Genomic DNA, 17460 nt, shown 5'->3' with positions numbered 1-17460 from the left:
TCACTGCACCTCCAATTTAGAGTTGGTAAATCTACCATCTCTAACATTGTGAGGTGTACATGTACCGTCATCTGGCAGAAGTTGCAACCTATAGTGATGCCTTCCCCAACCGAGGAGACTTGGCTGCAGGTTGCAGCAGGCTTTCAGTCTGTGGCCAATTTCCCAAACTGCATAGGTGCAGTCGATGGTAAACATGTTCGGGTTCAGCAGCCACCACGATCAGGATCACGCTTCTTTAATTATAAGAAGTATTTTTCAGTGGTCCTGATGGCGGTGGCTGATGCCCATTACAAATTTGTTGCCATTGATGTTGGTGCCTATGGTAGTACTGGGGATTCTCGGGTGTTGCGAACGTCACAGATTGGGATGCAAATTCTTCGAGATGGCGGCACGCTCCCAGCCCCAAGACCTTTGCCGGGTTCCACACATCCAGTGCCCTTTGTGATGGTATCGGATGAGGCGTTTCCCTTAACGACAACCCTGCTGCGCCCATACCCACGAAGGGGACTGGATGCCCGACGGAGGATTTTTAATTATCGGCTGAGTCGTGCACGCAGATATGTGGAATGCACCTTTGGGATCATGACTAGTCAGTGGAGGATCTTTCACACTGCCATTCAGTTGGACACAGACACCGTTGATGCTGTGATAAAGGCTTGCTGTGTACTCCACAACTATGCTCGTGAGTACAACACTGACGTAGATGTGGAGTACCAGCAGGCAGTATTTAATCCAGTGGTCAACGGGGGTCTGGGCAGGCCGTCCAACTCAGGTGTGCGTGTGAGAGAATCCTTCACTGACTACTTCATGAGTCCAGAAGGTGCCGTGCACTGGCAATACTCCTGTGCTGGTGTTGAGCAGCCTGACCAGCAGAGAAGGATGCATCTACACTGACCCCCCCAGAAATGTTGCCAACATCGCTGATAACAGTTTTGCCAACATCCCGAAGAATGAGAAACGCCAGCAACCAACACAAAAGTTTGAAAAAAAATTTTTTTGTTTCATGTTACCAAAAAAAGTTTTAAATAATTGGTTGTAATATCAATAAAAAATCTATTTGGGTGTAATTTGTTTTTTTTTGTTTTTTTTGGCTACAAAAATTTTGGTGTTTTATGAAAATAATAGCAGTATGACGTATACAATTGTTAACACATCAACACATAAACCACTAATTGATAGCCCATAAACCCAGGATAGCGGCCTTGACCGCATTGTAATAAAGACGAGAATATTATGTGTGAAATATAATATATTTAAAAGAACACAAATTCTTTGCAATATTTACAAAAGATTTTTCAATTAGAAAAAAACAAAAAAAAGCCCCTTTCAAAGGCAACCGGCAACTGGAGCTAAAAAACAAACAAAAAAAAACTCGGTGCCACTGAAAACTTTTGCCCACGTTCAATTCAGAAAAGTATATTCTGGAGAATAGAGGAAATTTGATCCCTCTGATTGATATGGTGCTCCCCCCATATGCTGCGAACTTCCTCTATCTCCAGAAGTAACTTGGCTGTGGGCCAAATACTGGGGTCTGGAAGCTGGTGTTTCCGGTGTTCGGTGTCGGGGCCTGAAAAGTCCCAACACCCCCATCAGAACTTCATTGTATGGAGATATCGGAGCAGGGTCCTCCAGAGCAGTGAGGGACATCTGGACCATGGACATGAAAAGAGATTGTCTATCCGGTGGCAGGGAGCGTGTTTTCCTTGCCACAGTTATTGCGAAGGAGTCGCAGTGGTCATCAGAACTTGATTTTTTTAATAGATCTAACGTGTCGCAAGCTATTTGGACAGTTTGGTCATCTTGGTTTTTCTTTGTTTTTTTTTTTTTTTTCTCTGCTGCCACCGGATAGACAGCTCTCTTCTCCACTCTCACAGCTTCTGCGGAATCAGATGCTTCAGCAGCTGCTGAACTAGATGTTGATGCAGCAGCTGCTGAAGTGGATGCTGATTCAGCAGAAGCTGTGGGAGTGGAGGTAGAGATGGTCCCTCCCACTCCAGAGGAACTGCCTGCTCCATCCTCTTTGTCGCTGTCCTCCAAATCAGCCACCGACATGTTTCCTTCCGTCCTGTTGGCGAAAAAAAAAACATCAATTTTTCGCACAACATATTATATTTAAATAATCATGTGGAGTGGATTTTAACTTACTTTCTCAATGTCCTACTGGACACAAGAAACTGCAGCTCTTCGCTAAAGGGAAATTTACTTTTGCTTGGCGAAGAGCCACTCTTAGAACATTCGTTCAGGAACTTCGTGAAACGGTCTCTGATTGAGCGCCAACGTTTCCTCACATCGTTATCTACCAAAAAAAGGTTACAAAATACAACAACATTTTTTGTGAGATCTAAACAAATTATATTTTTAATATACTCAAGGTTTACTAAATAAATTTAAATAAAATTACCAATTTGCTGCTGTGTACTCCCTGGATACTTGTCCCAATCTGGGATAAGGTCTCGTACTATTTTAGTCCAGGCTAGTTCCCGGAAATATTTATCCTTGTAGGATTCATCAGCTGGGTCCCACAAGGCCGGATAATCCCGAACCTACAATAAATACAATAGTGTCATCTCATAATCTATAGCGCGACCAAGTAATGTTAAACAATTGCTGGAATTGTTTGTGTTTGGTGTGAACTTTAGTATTGTGCTAAGTCGCCGGACACAGGGACAACTCTCCCATCCTAAATACCGCATGGGAGTTGTAGTCCGATACGGCGACTTAGCACAATAGAGGCATATCGTCGCATGGGGACGGACACACGTATTTAAGTATTTAAGTGCCACGTATAAGTGCCACGTGCCACGTATTTAAGTGCCACGTATTTAAGTGCCACGTGCCACGTATTTAAGTGCCACGTGCCACGTATTTAAGTGCCACGTGCCACGTATTTAAGTGCCACGTATTTAAGTACCACGTATTTAAGTGCCACGTGCCACGTATTTAAGTGCCACGTATTTAAGTGCCACGTATAAGTGCCATGTGCCACGTATCACGTATAAGTGACACGTATCACGTATAAGTGACACGTATCACGTATTTAAGTGCCACGTATCACGTACAAGTGCCACGTGCCACGTATTTAAGTGCCACGTATCCCGTATTTAAGTGCCACGTCTTTCATTTGCACGTATTTTTCCTATTGTAAGGTGGCATTAATCCCGGTTAATAATGGAGAGGCGTTAATAAGACGCCTATCCATTATTAATCCTATTAAAGGGTTAAATGGCGGAAAAAATTGGCGTGGGCTCCCGCGCAATTTTCTCCGCCAGAATGGTAAAGCCAGTGACTGAGGGCAGATATTAATAGCCAGAAGAGGGTCCATGGTTATTGGCCCCCCCCTGGCTACAAACATCTGCCCCCAGCCACCCCAGAAAAGGCACATCTGGAAGATGCGCCTATTCTGGCACTTGGCCACTCTCTTCCCACTCCCGTGTAGCGGTGGGATATGGGGTAATGAGGGGTTAATGCCACCTTGCTATTGTAAGGTGGCATTAAGCCCGGTTAATAATGGAGAGGCGTCAATAAGACGCCTATCCATTATTAATCCAATGAAAGGGTTAAAAAAAAACCCACAAACACTAGAAAAAAAATATTTTAATGAAATAAAGACACACACTTTTTGACCATATTTTATTGTACGCTCAATCCGTCCTGAAGACCCTCGACCTGAAAAAGACGCAAAATAAAAAAACAAATTCATACTCCCTGGCCCTGTCCGCAGAAATCCATCGAGGGTCCCACGAAGATCTTCCATGGAGAACAGACACATCCAGAGATATGTCTGCTCTCCACGGCTGCAGCAACACACTGACAGGAGCCATAGTTCCTGTCGGTGTGTCACTGCGCATGCGCGAGCGAGTTAACCGGCGGTCATTGACCCCGGCTCTCTTGCTTAACGGCAGTGCTGCGTGGGAAAGTTCAACGCAGCTGTACTGCCGTTAACCGAGACGCCGGCGCCATTGAGCTCAGGGACAGTACGCGATACACTGCTAGGCGCTTCGCTCCTGGCAGTGTATCGCCGGAGAGCAGCCGATCGTCGTGGGACACTCGGTTATGGATTCTGCGGACAGGGAGTATGAATTTGCTTTATTATTTTGGGATTTTTTCATTGAGGATCGAGGGCTTCGCCTACAAGTGTGCTGTTGGTGAGTATATACTCTGTGTTATGTGTTGTATGTACTGTACTGTGTGTCATGTTTGTGTATTGTGTGTTTGTGTTTGGTGTGAACTTTAGTATTGTGCTAAGTCGCCGGACACAGGGACAACTCTCCCATCCTAATACCGGATGGGAGTAGTAGTCCGATACAGCGACTTAGCACAATAGAGGCATATCGTCGCATGGGGACGGACACACAGACTTACCAAATCAATCAGACGCCCGACATCGATCCCCATGCGACGGTATAACTCCATGATGACAGTCTCTTCGTGACACAGTCGGGACCACACACGCCGCTCACGGACTTCCGCCCACGCACTTCCGCCCGCTCCCCCGCACTTCCTGCAGCAGCGGTTCTGCACATCAAACCGCAGTAAAACACGCAGATATATTTTTGATCTGCGTGTTTTACTGCGATTTTGACCTCACAATGGAGGTCTATGGGTGCAGAACCGCTGCGGTTCAGGAAGAAGAATTGACATGCTCCTTCTTTTTTCCGGGAGCTATTCAGCACGGCTTTTTTTTTAAATTTCCGGACCATGTGCACAGTGTGTCCTGTTTTCCATAGGGTACAGTGTACTGTACCCTGCATGGAAAACAGCTGCGGAACCGCAGCGGCAAAACCGCCGCGGTTCCGCGGTAAAAAACGCACTGTGTGAACATGGCCTAATAGTGGAGGAGAACCTCAGCAGATGACTGCACTGTTACTGAAGATAATCTCTATATAAAGACCAATATGGATATTACTGCCATATGGTCAGTGGTAGATACCAGTCCTACAGAACATATAAGAGATCACAGCACAATTACAGATAATGTCTTACCGTCGATGTCCTTTCTGATGGAATCGTTCATTTTTCCCATCTTTTCCATCTGGCCCAGACCGACATGACAACTTTTTCCAGCCAGTACTGTTTGCAGAGCATACAACAAAGGCACATTTCACTTCTCACATTCCAGCCCCATCATCACCTATTCCCAACCTGCACAAACTCCTTATACTGATGATATCCCAATACTGAACTGCTGCTCAGGGCCGGTTTTAGGCAAAGTGGGGCCCTAGGCAAAAGTTTAAAATGGGGCCCCAAATGCTAACATATTGCACCAACAGAAACATTTTGGTTGTAGCTACATGCGCTGATTTCAGGCCACTAGACGAGCGTGATCAACAATATTGAAGTCATTCGCCACTTGTTTCTAGCCTCTTTACACTGGCTGGGGAGAGAATGATCACTAGTAAATCAATCTGTCCCCATACAGTATCATCTTAGCAGAATATCTGCAGTTTTAACTGGGCGATGTGCTGATGAGAACAATGATTTTTGTTCCGGCATATACTGTACATACATACACCGTACATACACATACCGTACATACACAGACATACACCTTACATGCATACACACATACAGTTATATACACTGATAGTATACACATACCGTACATACATATACCATACATACACACAAATACACATACATACACCGTACGTACACACAGATACACATACATATACCATCATACATACACATACCGTACATGCACACATGCATATACCGTACATTCACACAAATGCCGTACACATATACCGTACATACACACAGATACACACATATACCGTACATACACAGATACAGTTATATACATATAGTACACACATACCGTACATACATATAAAATACACCCAAATGCACATACCGTACATACATACATATACCGTACATGCATACACACACATATACCGAACATACAGATACACATACACGTACCGTACATACACACATACAGTATATACACATAGTATACACATACCGTACACACATATACTGTATGTACATGCACATAAACATACATATATACCATATATCCATACAAATTTATTTCACATACACAGATACACACATACTGTACATGCATACACACACAGCCATACAACTATACCATATACATACACACATATACTGTACATACACAGATACACACAGATAGAAACATACACACAGATGCACACATGCATATACATACATACATACTAATCTTGTATAGGTGATCAGATGAGCCCTGCAGGTCAGTTCAGCTGGAGAAGGCTGCAGACCCCACTGTGGGGGATGGGGCACAGAGCAGACAGCACCTGATGATAAATTCCCAGTAAGGGAGGAAAAGACTCAAATTCAAAAAGTTCCATGACTAAAATTATAAAGCGATAAGTTATAAAGAGCATTATAACTGCACATTACTTTTCAGGTCACTTCACAGCATACATTTTGCTGCCGTGCTGCCCCTGCAGTGAGCTCCTCCCCCATCTCTGCTCTGTGAGGAGACGCTGCAGCCTGCTCTGAACAGAACAGTGGAGGGAGCAGAAGACCCCCTGTAAGTCCTGCTCTTCCTCCACTGCTGTCCCTATGTGCTGTGCAGCCGGGGCCCCTGACTGTAGGCGAGTACTCACGATTGGGACGCTCCATGCAGGGGGACAGACGGCAGCCAGTGAGCGCTCTCCTCAGTCTGGTCACTGTGAGGTAAGGAAAGCGTTCATTGGCCAGCGTCTTTCCCTGCATGACACGCCCCCTTTTTGATCTCCTGCACTTCGCGCCCCGCTCTCTCCCCGACACTCAGTGTTCCATGATTACAGGAGGGGGTGAGAGGGGCCCGACCCTGCATGATACCGGGCCTGCCTGCAGGGGCCCCCCTCCACCTCTGGGCCCTGGAGCAGTGCCATCAACAGTATGTCTGCCCCTGGCTGGGGGCCCCTAGGGCAGCGGGGGCCCCAGGCAGCTGCCTAGTCTGCCTGCCCCTAACGCCGGCCCTGCTGCTGCTGCCATATGTGTCCCTATTACTGTACCTGCTACTCCAATACTGAGCTGCTGCTGCCGTATGTGTCCCTTTTACTGCTCCTGATACCCCAATACTGAGCCGCTGCTGCCGTATGTGTCCCTATTACTGCACCTGATACCCCAATACTGAGCCGCTGCTGCCCTATGTGACCCTATTACTGCACCTGATACCCCAATGCTTAGCCGCTGCTGCCGTATGTGTCCCTATTACTGCACCTGCTACCCCAATACTGAGCCGCTGCTGCCGTATGTGCCCCTATTACTGCCCCTGATACCCCAATACTGAGCCGCTGCTGCCGTATGTGACCCTATTACTGCCCCTGATACCCAAATACTGAGCCGCGGCTGCCGTATGTGTCCCTATTACTGCACCTGCTACCCCAATGCTGAGCCTCTGCTGCCGTATGAGTCCTTATTACTGCACCTGATACCCCAATACTGAGCCTCTGCTGTCGTATGTGTCCCTATTACTTCACCTGCTGTGTGGTTCTCTGTGCCCTCTAACTTCTAAAGCACCCCTCTATAATATCTATAATATAGTAATGCCAGGTGCAAGTGCCCTAGAAAACAGTGCCCATATTTTGCCCCTAGAAAATAATAATGCCCTGTGTGCCCCTTTGATAGCCTCAGTAACCTGAGTTCCCCTATAACAATAAGTGCCCACTTTACATTTAATAAAGTCCCGAGTCTCCCCTGTACAGTTCCCGTATACACAGCATGATGCTCTCTTATACTACACAGTATAATGCCCCCTCACTGTATACTGACTCCTTAGTAGCCCCAAAACTGTTTGATGGCTCCAACAATGTATAATGACCCCCACACTGTAATCTCCACACTGTATGATGGCCCCCTAGATAGCCTCCATATACAGTAGCATAATGCACCAAATAGTCCACAATATAGTATAATGCACTCCCCATAGGCAGACTCTATAGCATACAGCAGCCCTCATAGGCAGACACTCTAATAAGGCAGCACCCCCATATAGGCAGACCCTGTAATAAGGCAGTACCCCATAGGCAGACCCTGTAATAAGGCAGCCCCCACAGTCAGACCCTGTAATAAGGCAGCACCCCCATAGGCAGACCCTGTAATAAGGCAGACCCTGTAATAAGGCAGCCCCCCATAGGCAGACACTATAGTAAGGCAGCCCCCCATAGACATACCCTGTAATAAGGCAGCCCCCATAGTCAGACCCTGTAATAAGGCAGCACCCCCATAGTCACTCTGTAATAAGGCTGCCCCCATAGTCAGACCTGTAATAAGGCAGCCCCCATAGTCAGACCCTGTAATAAGGCAGCCCCCAGAGTCAGACCCTGTAATAAGGCAGCTCCCATAATCAGACCCTGTAATAAGGCAGCACCCCTATAGGCAGACCCTGTAATAAGTCAGCACCCCTATAGTCAGACCCTGTAATAAGGCAGCACCCCCATATTCAGATTCTGTAGTAAGGCAGCACCACTATAGGCAGACCCTGTAATAAGGAAGCCCCCCATAGTCAGACCCTGTAATAAGGCAACCCCCCTATAGGCAGACCCTGTCATAAGGTGGCAGACCCCCATAGGCAGACCCTGTAATAAGGCAGCACCCCTATAGGCAGACCCTGTAATAAGGCAGCCCCCATAGTCAGACCCTGTAATAAGGCAGCCCCCTATAGGCAGACCCTGTAATAAGGTGGCAGACCCACATAGGCAGACCCTGTAATAAGGCAGCACTCCTATAGGTGGACCCTGTAATAAAGCAGCCCCCCCATAGGCAGACCCTGTAGTAAGCAGCAGACCCCCATAGGCAGACCCTGTAATAAGGCAGCATCACCCATACAAAAAATAAATTAAATAAATACTCACCTCTCTTCCTGGTTCCTGCACTGCTCCTGCTGATCTCCTGACAGCGAGCGCCGGGCAGTGACGTCATCGTGCCCGCAGTCAGTGTCGGTGACATTAGACGCCGACACTGACAGGGGGATGATGGGAGAAGGAGCGCAGCACTCCTCCCATCATTGCGGTCGGCTGCATCAGCTAAATGCTGGTACAGCTGATCTTCCAATGATGGTGTGGGGCCCACTGCTGGCACCGGCCCCCTGCCCACTCAGGTGCTGCACAGTGGCCCCCTGAGGAAGCGGGCACATACCAACGCGAAACGCGTGTCGGGGCACGTATCCAGGACTAGGACATACCATCACAGACATCTATGGGTAATTTATCCCTATACAACAATATATTTATGTCTTTGGTTGCGATACGATAAATGCGGTACGGTAATGTATGGTGTGCTATATAGTGGAGGTAATGTTACCACTAGTTTACACATGTGAGCACACATACAAAGTGATTGCTGCCACACATGTGGTATGAATTGCAGCTATCGTAATAATTTGGACATTATTGCTCTGTCCTATGTACCTGGAACTTTAGGCGCACTTTGATATAGTCACTATTTCACTTTTGTGATATTTATACATATGATGGTTTTTATTGTCTTATACATTTTCAATAAATATAACTTGATGATAATATTTTGGTTTGTTTAATTCATTAGACTCCTGTTTCTCCTAATTAGCCATGTATAATTGAGTCGTAATGTGCAGTCATTTACTGACGCTTTGGTTTATATAGACCCTGTAGTAAGCAGCAGACCCCCATAGGCAGACCCTGTAATAAGGCAGCATCACCCATACAAAAAATAAATTAAATAAATACTCACCTCTCTTCCTGGTTCCTGCACTGCTCCTGCTGATCTCCTGACAGCGAGCGCCGGGCAGTGACGTCATCGCGCCCGCAGTCAGTGTCGGTGACATTAGACGCCGACACTGACAGGGGGATGATGGGAGAAGGAGCGCAGCACTCCTCCCATCATTGCGGTCGGCTGCATCAGCTAAATGCTGGTACAGCTGATCTTCCAATGATGGTGGGGGGCCCACTGCTGGCACCGGCCCCCTGCCCACTCAGGTGCTGCACAGTGGCCGGGCGGGAGCGCAGGGAGATTGATTCTCCCTGCTCTGCCGCAGAATGTAACTGTATTGGCACGCGCAGCGCTCCGATACAGTTGCAGTAGCATTGCTCCGGGTGGGCCCCCTCTGAGCACTTGGCCCGGTGCGCCCGCACCCTCTGTCCCCCGGTAGCTATGCTACTGGCTAGAACTAATGATAAATGAGCAGATAAAAGCTAACTCTGTGCAAAAGAAAAATTGGACTGACTTGCATTTTCAATCATTGCGGTTTATTTAGAAAAAAACTAAATGGGGTGATCCAATGGAAGATCAATAAATAGTGTGCGCAAATGGAAATAGTACAAAAAAATATTAATTTGAAAACACAGGTTTGTGTGCAGTGTAATTGCAGAAGAGAAGCCGCACACATTTAAGAAATTAAATAAAATTAATAAAAACTACGTAGAAAGTGGCATGTGCAAAGGGAAACTATTGTATATATACTGTATAAATATGCATTGCTCAAAAAAATAAGGGGAACACTTAAACAACAGAATATAACTCCAAGTAAATCAAACTTCTTTGAAATCAAACTGTCCACTTAGGAAGCAACACTGTTTGACAATCAATTTCACATGCTGTTGTGCAAATGGAACAGACAACAGATGGAAATTATTGGAAATTATCAAGACACACTCAATAAAGGAATGGTTTGGCAAATGGGGACCACAGACCACATCTCAGTACCAATGCTTTCTGGCTGATGTTTTGGTCACTTTTGAACGTTGGTTGTGCTTTCACATTCGTGGTATGAGATGGACTCTACAACCCACACAAGTGGCTCAATTAGTGCAGCTCATCCAGGATGGCACATCAATGCGAGCTGTGGCAAGAAGGTTTGCTGTGTCTGTCAGCATAGTGTCCGGAGGCTGGAGGTGCTACCAGGAGACAGGCCAGTACACCAGGAGACATGAAGGGGGCTGTAGGAGGGCAACCACCCAGCAGCAGGACCACTACCTCAGCCTTTGTGCAAGGAGGAACAGGACGAGCACTGCCAGAGCCCTGCAAACTGACCTCCAGCAGGCCACAAATGTGCATGTGTTTGCACAAATGGTTTGAAACCGACTTCATGATGATGGTCTGAGTGCCTGACAACCACAGATGGGTTGTGCTCACAGCCCAACACCATGCAGGACGTTTGGCATTTGCCACAGAACACCAGAATTGGCAAATTTGCCACTGGCGACCTGTGCTCTTCACAGATGAAAGCAGGTTCACACTGAGCACATGTGACAGACATGGCAGAGTCTGGAGACACCATGGAGAGTGATCTGCTGCCTGCAACATCCTTCAGCATGACTGGTTTGGCAATGGGTCAGTAATGGTGTGGGGTGGCATTTCTTTGGAGGGCCGCACAGCCCTCCATGTGCTCGCCAGAGGTAGACTGCCATTAGGTACCGAGATTACATCCTCAGACCCCTTGTGAGACCATAATATGCTGGTGCACTTGGCACTGGGTTCCTCATAATGCAGGATAATGCCAGACCTCATGTGGCTGAAGTGTGTCAGCAGTTCCTGCAAGATGAAGGCATTGGAGCTATGGACTGGCCCGCCCATTCCCCAGACCTGAATCTGATTGAACACATCTGGGACATCATGTCTCGCACCATCCCCCAATGTCACGTTGCACCACAGACTGTCCAGGAGTTGGCAGATGCTTTAGTCCCTGTCTGGGAGGAGATGCCTTAGGAAATCATCCACTGCCTCATCAGGAGCATGCCCAGGCATTGTTGGAAGGTCATACAGGCACATGAGGCTACACACAATACTGAGCATAATTTCCCTGTCTTGGTGCATTTCCACTGAAGTTGGATCAGCCTGTAACTTCATTTTCCACTTTGATTTTGAGCATCATTCCAACTCCAGACCTCTGTGGGATATTATTTTATTGTTCTCAACACATTTCACTATGTAATGAATAAAGATTTACAACTGGAATATTTTATTCAGTGATATCTAGGATGTGGGATTTTAGTGTTCCCTTTATTTTTTTGAGCAGTAAATATATATACTGTATGAGAAATGTTAACATTTACCAAGACTTCACCGGTAAAAGTCCAATTTTACTTTTCATTTTGAGCTTTTACCGACGGCCTCGGTGAATGTCCAGATTGACCGGTAAATCCTAGGTTTTACCGTCCTTCTGACTTTTACAGTAACATATATATATAAAATATGGTGACCAAATAGTCACATGCTGAAGTGAAAATAGGATCTTGAGTAGTGTTGAGCATTCCGATACCGCAAGTATCGGGTATCGGCCGATATTTGCGGTATCGGAATTCCGATACCGAGTTCCGATATTTTTGTGATATCGGAAATCGGAATCGGAAGCTCCCAGTGTATGGTTCCCAGGGTCTGGAGGAGAGGAGACTCTCCTTCAGGCCCTGGGATCCATATTCATGTAAAAAATAAAGAATAAAAATAAAAATATGGATATACTCACCCCTCCGACGGAGCCTGGACCTCAGACGTGCAACCGGCAGCCTCCGTTCCTAAGAATGGCCGAGTGAAGGACCTGTGATGACATCGCGGCTTGTGATTGGTCGTGTGAGCGGTCACACGACCAATCACAAGCCGCGACGTCAGCGCCGGTCTTTCACTCGATCATTCTTAGGAACGGAGGCTGCCGGTTACAGCGGTTACTACCAGGGTGCGTATATCCCTATTTTTTATTTTTATTCTTTATTTTACACATGAATATGGATCCCAGGGCCTGAAGGAGAGTTTCCTCTCCTTCAGACCCTGGGAACCATCCAGGATACCTTCCGATACTTGTGTCCCATTGACTTGTATTGGTATCGGGTATCGGCGATATCTGATATTTTTCGGATATCGGCCGATACCATCCGATACCGATACTTTCAAATATCGGAAGGTATCGCTCAACACTAATCTTGAGTGTTAGGTGTCAAGTTCCCGCCTCTGCAGAGCAGGAATCTCAAACCATCTCTGCTGCGGTCTCCCATTCTTCCCCAGCCACAGTGGAGCTTGCTCAGTGGAGACGTTGGTCCCAGCATCTAGCTCAGGCTGATACTGGACAACTGGTTACTATTGCCCTTCCAGGCTCTGTCTTTGTAGCCAGCAATGATCATCAGCGAGCAGGTCTTTCTGGGACTAAGTCCTGCTTTTCCCATAATGAGCATGCCCATGGGACGACTTTCCATTGGAGGTTGGGGGTCACATGCTCAGGTCCTGTTGCGGCTCCTATTGGTCCATCTGGAAGGTCTTGTAGCACTGCCACTATAAAAAGTTTGCATGGCTGCTCAGCCATGCGCTAGTGTATTCTTGAAATTGTGTGTGTGTTGATGAGTGAAAGCTGTTCATTAGTTATCCCCTCCCTTGTATTTTACTGCTCGCCTAAGGTGGATGTCTACTATCTAGTGCCCGGCTGAGCTATCAACAATAAACACAAGAAACAGCGTCTAATTTCTGTGACCGCCAGTGCAGCGCCGTGCGCTATTAGAGTGCTTTCCTATCCCAAGTATGGATGGTTAGTGGTGTCCACCAGAGTGGCACTGCATGCACTCTTGTGCCTGTAAGTTATTTTGCAGTTACTCTGACACCCCAGTTGCGGTGTCGAGCTCAAGTGGTCTGTACGTACTCAAATCCTGTGTCTTGGGATAGAGTCCTGAGACCCTATGCTTGCACTCTTGGTGCGGTACCGCGGCCCTGTGACACAACAGGGTTTTCTTCCTTCACACAGGGTAAAGTTAACCCGTGTGTGTATCCACATTGTACCGCCATATAGTCCGTCATTACTCAGCAGCAGGTTCCATCTCTGCACGGTGGACCCCGGGCTGAAAACGCACCTTATACCATCTCTCTAATTATTTGGTTTTGGCTAGCCCTAACACCGAGTGCAAGGTAGGCGTCACACTTGCACTCGGGATCCTTTACAGGTAAATTGTCATTTACTTCCTTGAGTCTTTTTAGCCACTGCTATTAATTCACATATTGTAACATGCATCTTTCTGCATTTTTGGCAATTCAGCCATAATTGTTAGCAGTGGTTTTCTCTAAGGTATGTGACTATTTGGTCACCACATTCTACATATGTATATATACAGTTTCCCATTGCACATGTCACTGTCTACAGGTAGTTCCTTGCCTTTTTTGGCTTATCTAGGCTACAGTGCACAAAAAGTAATATTTTACACAGGCTTTTTAATTTTTTTTGTTTTGCTAGGACTGTTTTTTTTATTTTCTTGTTTACATTTTCATTTATTGTGTCTTATTTAGGTTACAGAGCATAGCGAGTAATGTACTGCACAGACATTTATTTCTTCTTTTGCTAGTATTGTTTTAGTTTTTTGTTTTTGCTAGCATTTTCATTTATTTTAGCTTATTTAGGCTGCAGTGCATAAAGGTTAATGTTTTGCATAGGCATTTTACTTTTTGTTTTGCTAGTATTAGTTGTTTTCCTTTTCTGTCCTTGCTAGCAGTTTCATTCTACTGTAACTTATAAGGCTGCAGTGCATAAAGAGTAATGTTTTGCACATTTATTTTCTGTTTTGCTTGTATTGTTTTTTGCCTTTCTTTTCTCACTAGCATTTTCATTCATTTTAGTTTATTTAGGCAACAATACATAAAAACTTATGTTTGCGCAAGCATTTTTTTTTGGTTTGCTAGTACTTTTTTTCTTTTCTTGGTAGCATTTTCATTTATTTTAGCTTATTTAGGCTGCAGTGCATATTTTTTGCTAATATTGTTTTTTTTTCCTTTTATTTTGCACTAAATGCACATCGTTGCAGGAAACGTTGAATTATTAGTGGGCAGAAAGGTTAGTTTAACAGTAAAGGGTTCAATTGAATAACTTTTTCCTTTTGTACTTTAGTAAAAGCATGACAGTTTTGGTTTCCATGACTATCTTAAAATATTCTTTAAATTCATTTTGTATGTTTTTTGCCTACTTTTTTGCTGTTCTTCAAAGGACAGGCAAGTTCAATTGAGGTTAGAAAAATGTGGATAGAATATCCCCTGATTAGGAGACTAGAATGTGAAGGCAAGATATTTAAAGGATGAATTATTTTGCTCACTGTACTTTTCATTTTTAAAGACTTTTATGTTATCTGAAAGGTACAATTTAGTCAGAAAGTGTCTATCCAGAATCATTAGTGCTGCCTAAAGATAAGGCATATAATACTTGATGTCATGCAATGCAATGAAATAAGCGCTATGCACACCTAGTTCATCCTACTGTAAAAGAAAAATGAGGTTACAAAATGAGAAGCTATGTACCAGCTGCTTAACTCAATTTTACAAGCTTAGTTGTGCAGCAATTGGAACATTAAGAAGAGAAGCATGAGGGATACTTGCTAGATATGTGAAATCCAGTTATTTTTATAGCCCTATTAGTAGATTCCCAGTGTTCCAATCCATTAGTGGTCTGAAACATTTGCAAATGCTAAAAGAGCCATACAAAAGTCAGTGATATTTCACGAACACAGGATGCTGTTATCGTTTCTATTTCGAACCTAGCCTGAACTACTGGCTCTCAAAAAATGTATAATGTGGCATCAAACTCCTGTAGATAAATCTAGGAATGCCTGCAGTGGATAAAAGAGGGATGGGAAAGGGGGAGTTGCTTCTAAGACTATTATTGTCTTAAACAATATGATACGATACACTTTATTGATCCCGGGGGGGAAATTACAGCATTACAGCAGCAATACAAACAGCAGTACATAAAATATTTGGACACATATCTTGCAGAGGTATACCAACATTACATAACAAATAAATGTGGGTGGTTCAGGTATATATAGCACTGACATTAGTACACCAGCAATCGGTCATTATTGTCTACCACCCTTAGTAAATTATTATACATCCCCATAGCAGTGGGTACAAACGATTTCCTGAATTTCTCCTTCTTGCACCTTAGTAGGATTAGATGGCTGCTGAATGTGCTCTTCTGCTTAAAGAACAGCTTGTATAGTGGGTGTGTATTATTGTTCATTATAGCCCTACAATTCTTTTGAATTCTATCCTCCAATACCTCCTCAAGAGTCCAGATGGAGGCCAATAACCGCGCTTACCTTCTTGATCAGTTTGTTGAGCTTATTAGTGTCAGATACTCGCACACTACTGCCCCAGCAAATGATAGCAAAAAAAATGGCGCTTGCCACAACGGACTGGTAGAACATTTCCAGCATTTTACTGCACACATTGAATGACCTGAGCTTCCAAAGAAAGTATAGTCTGCTCATTCCTGTAAACCTTTTCTGTATGACACCTCCAATTGAGTTTACTGTCAAGGTGAACCCCCAAATATTTGTAGCTCTCAACAATCTCAACCTCCTGGCCAGCAATATTGATCGGTAAGTAATCCTCCTTTTTCTTTCTATAACTCACCACCAACTCCTTGGTTTTCTTTACATTTAGTTCTAGACAGTTAGTCAGGCACCAATCCACAAAGTCAGAATCCACCCTTCTATATTCCTCCACCCCTCGGCCCCCCACAATGCCCCCTACAATCACTGAGTCATCTGAGAATTTTTGGAGGTGACAAAAATCTGATTTATACTGAAAGTCAGCTGTATACAATGTGAAGAGAAAGGACGACAGAACTGTACCCTGAGGGGCTCCAACACTGCTCCGTACACTGCCAGATGCCACCTCTCCCAACCTTACAAACTGCGACCTGTCTGTCAGGTAGTCGTTTATCCAGTTCACCATCCCCTCATCTACCACCATATCAGTCAGCTTATTACGTAGTAAGGGTGGCTGTAAGGTATTGAAAGCACTTGAAAAGTAAAAAAAAATAGGGTATGCACTGCAGTTCCATTATTGTACAAGAATGAATGTACTGTATGTAGCAGAGACACTACAGCATCATCCACCCCCAATGTCTGCTGGTATGCAAACTGCAGGGGGTCAGTAAAAGCCCTCACCCTTGGACACAAGTAGGCGAGTATTATTCTCTCCAAGGACTTCATAGCCACTGGACGATAGTCTTGTGTCATGATTCTCAATGGCGAGAGAACATAGCCCAGCATATATGAGAACTAGCTCTTGGAAGATGGAAACTATACTGACCATGAACTAAACCTGCCGCACAACTAGAAGTGGCCGGGTAGCATGCCTACGTTTTTTTATCCCTAGATGCCCAGCGCCAGCCGGAGAACTACCTAATCCTAGCAGAGGAAAAGACAGTCCTGGCTCACCTCTAGAGAAATTTTCCCAAAAGGCAGACAGAGGCCCCCACATATATTGGCGGTGATTTAAGATGAAATGACAAACGTAGTATGAAAATAGGTTTAGCAAAATCGAGGTCCGCTTACTAGATAGCATGAAGACAGAAAAGGCACTTTCATGGTCAGCAGAAAACCCTATCAAAACACCATCCAGAAATTACTTTAAGACTCTAGCATTAACTCATAACACCAGAGTGGCAATTTCCGCACACAAGAGCTTTCCAGACACAGTAACGAAACAGCAGCTGTGAACAGGAACAAAATGCAAAAACACACAAGG

The 17460-nt window shown here is 45.1% G+C and overlaps 1 protein-coding gene across 1 annotated transcript; it reads right to left on the bottom strand.

Moving 5' to 3' along the window:
- Positions 1-1401: 1401 nt before the first annotated feature.
- LOC143775014 (uncharacterized) lies at positions 1402-16662 on the bottom strand. Its single transcript, XM_077262833.1, has 4 exons — positions 16588-16662; positions 2402-2543; positions 2146-2296; positions 1402-2065 (listed from the first exon to the last, which is right to left on the bottom strand). The coding sequence occupies exons 1-4, from the start codon at positions 16660-16662 to the stop codon at positions 1402-1404; spliced, it is 1032 nt and encodes a 343-aa protein (XP_077118948.1).
- Positions 16663-17460: the final 798 nt, after the last annotated feature.

Source organism: Ranitomeya variabilis, chromosome 5 (genome assembly GCF_051348905.1).
Source record: "Ranitomeya variabilis isolate aRanVar5 chromosome 5, aRanVar5.hap1, whole genome shotgun sequence".
Classification (NCBI taxonomy): Eukaryota; Metazoa; Chordata; class Amphibia; order Anura; family Dendrobatidae; genus Ranitomeya; species Ranitomeya variabilis.
Note: the sequence above shows the minus strand (reverse complement) of the source record. Positions and strands in the feature narration are given on the sequence as shown.

Bases quoted from the DNA above. Each gene is read 5' to 3' on its own strand.
- LOC143775014 (XM_077262833.1), bottom strand. From the start codon at position 16,662: ATGGTGAACTGGATAAACGACTACCTGACAGACAGGTCGCAGTTTGTA. The intron at 2,544-16,587 runs GTACGGAGCAGT...TATTTATTGTAG, and splicing joins GAGAGGTGGCATCTGGCAGT to GTTCGGGATTATCCGGCCTT. The intron at 2,297-2,401 runs GTAATTTTATTT...TTTTTTTGGTAG, and splicing joins GAGTACACAGCAGCAAATTG to ATAACGATGTGAGGAAACGT.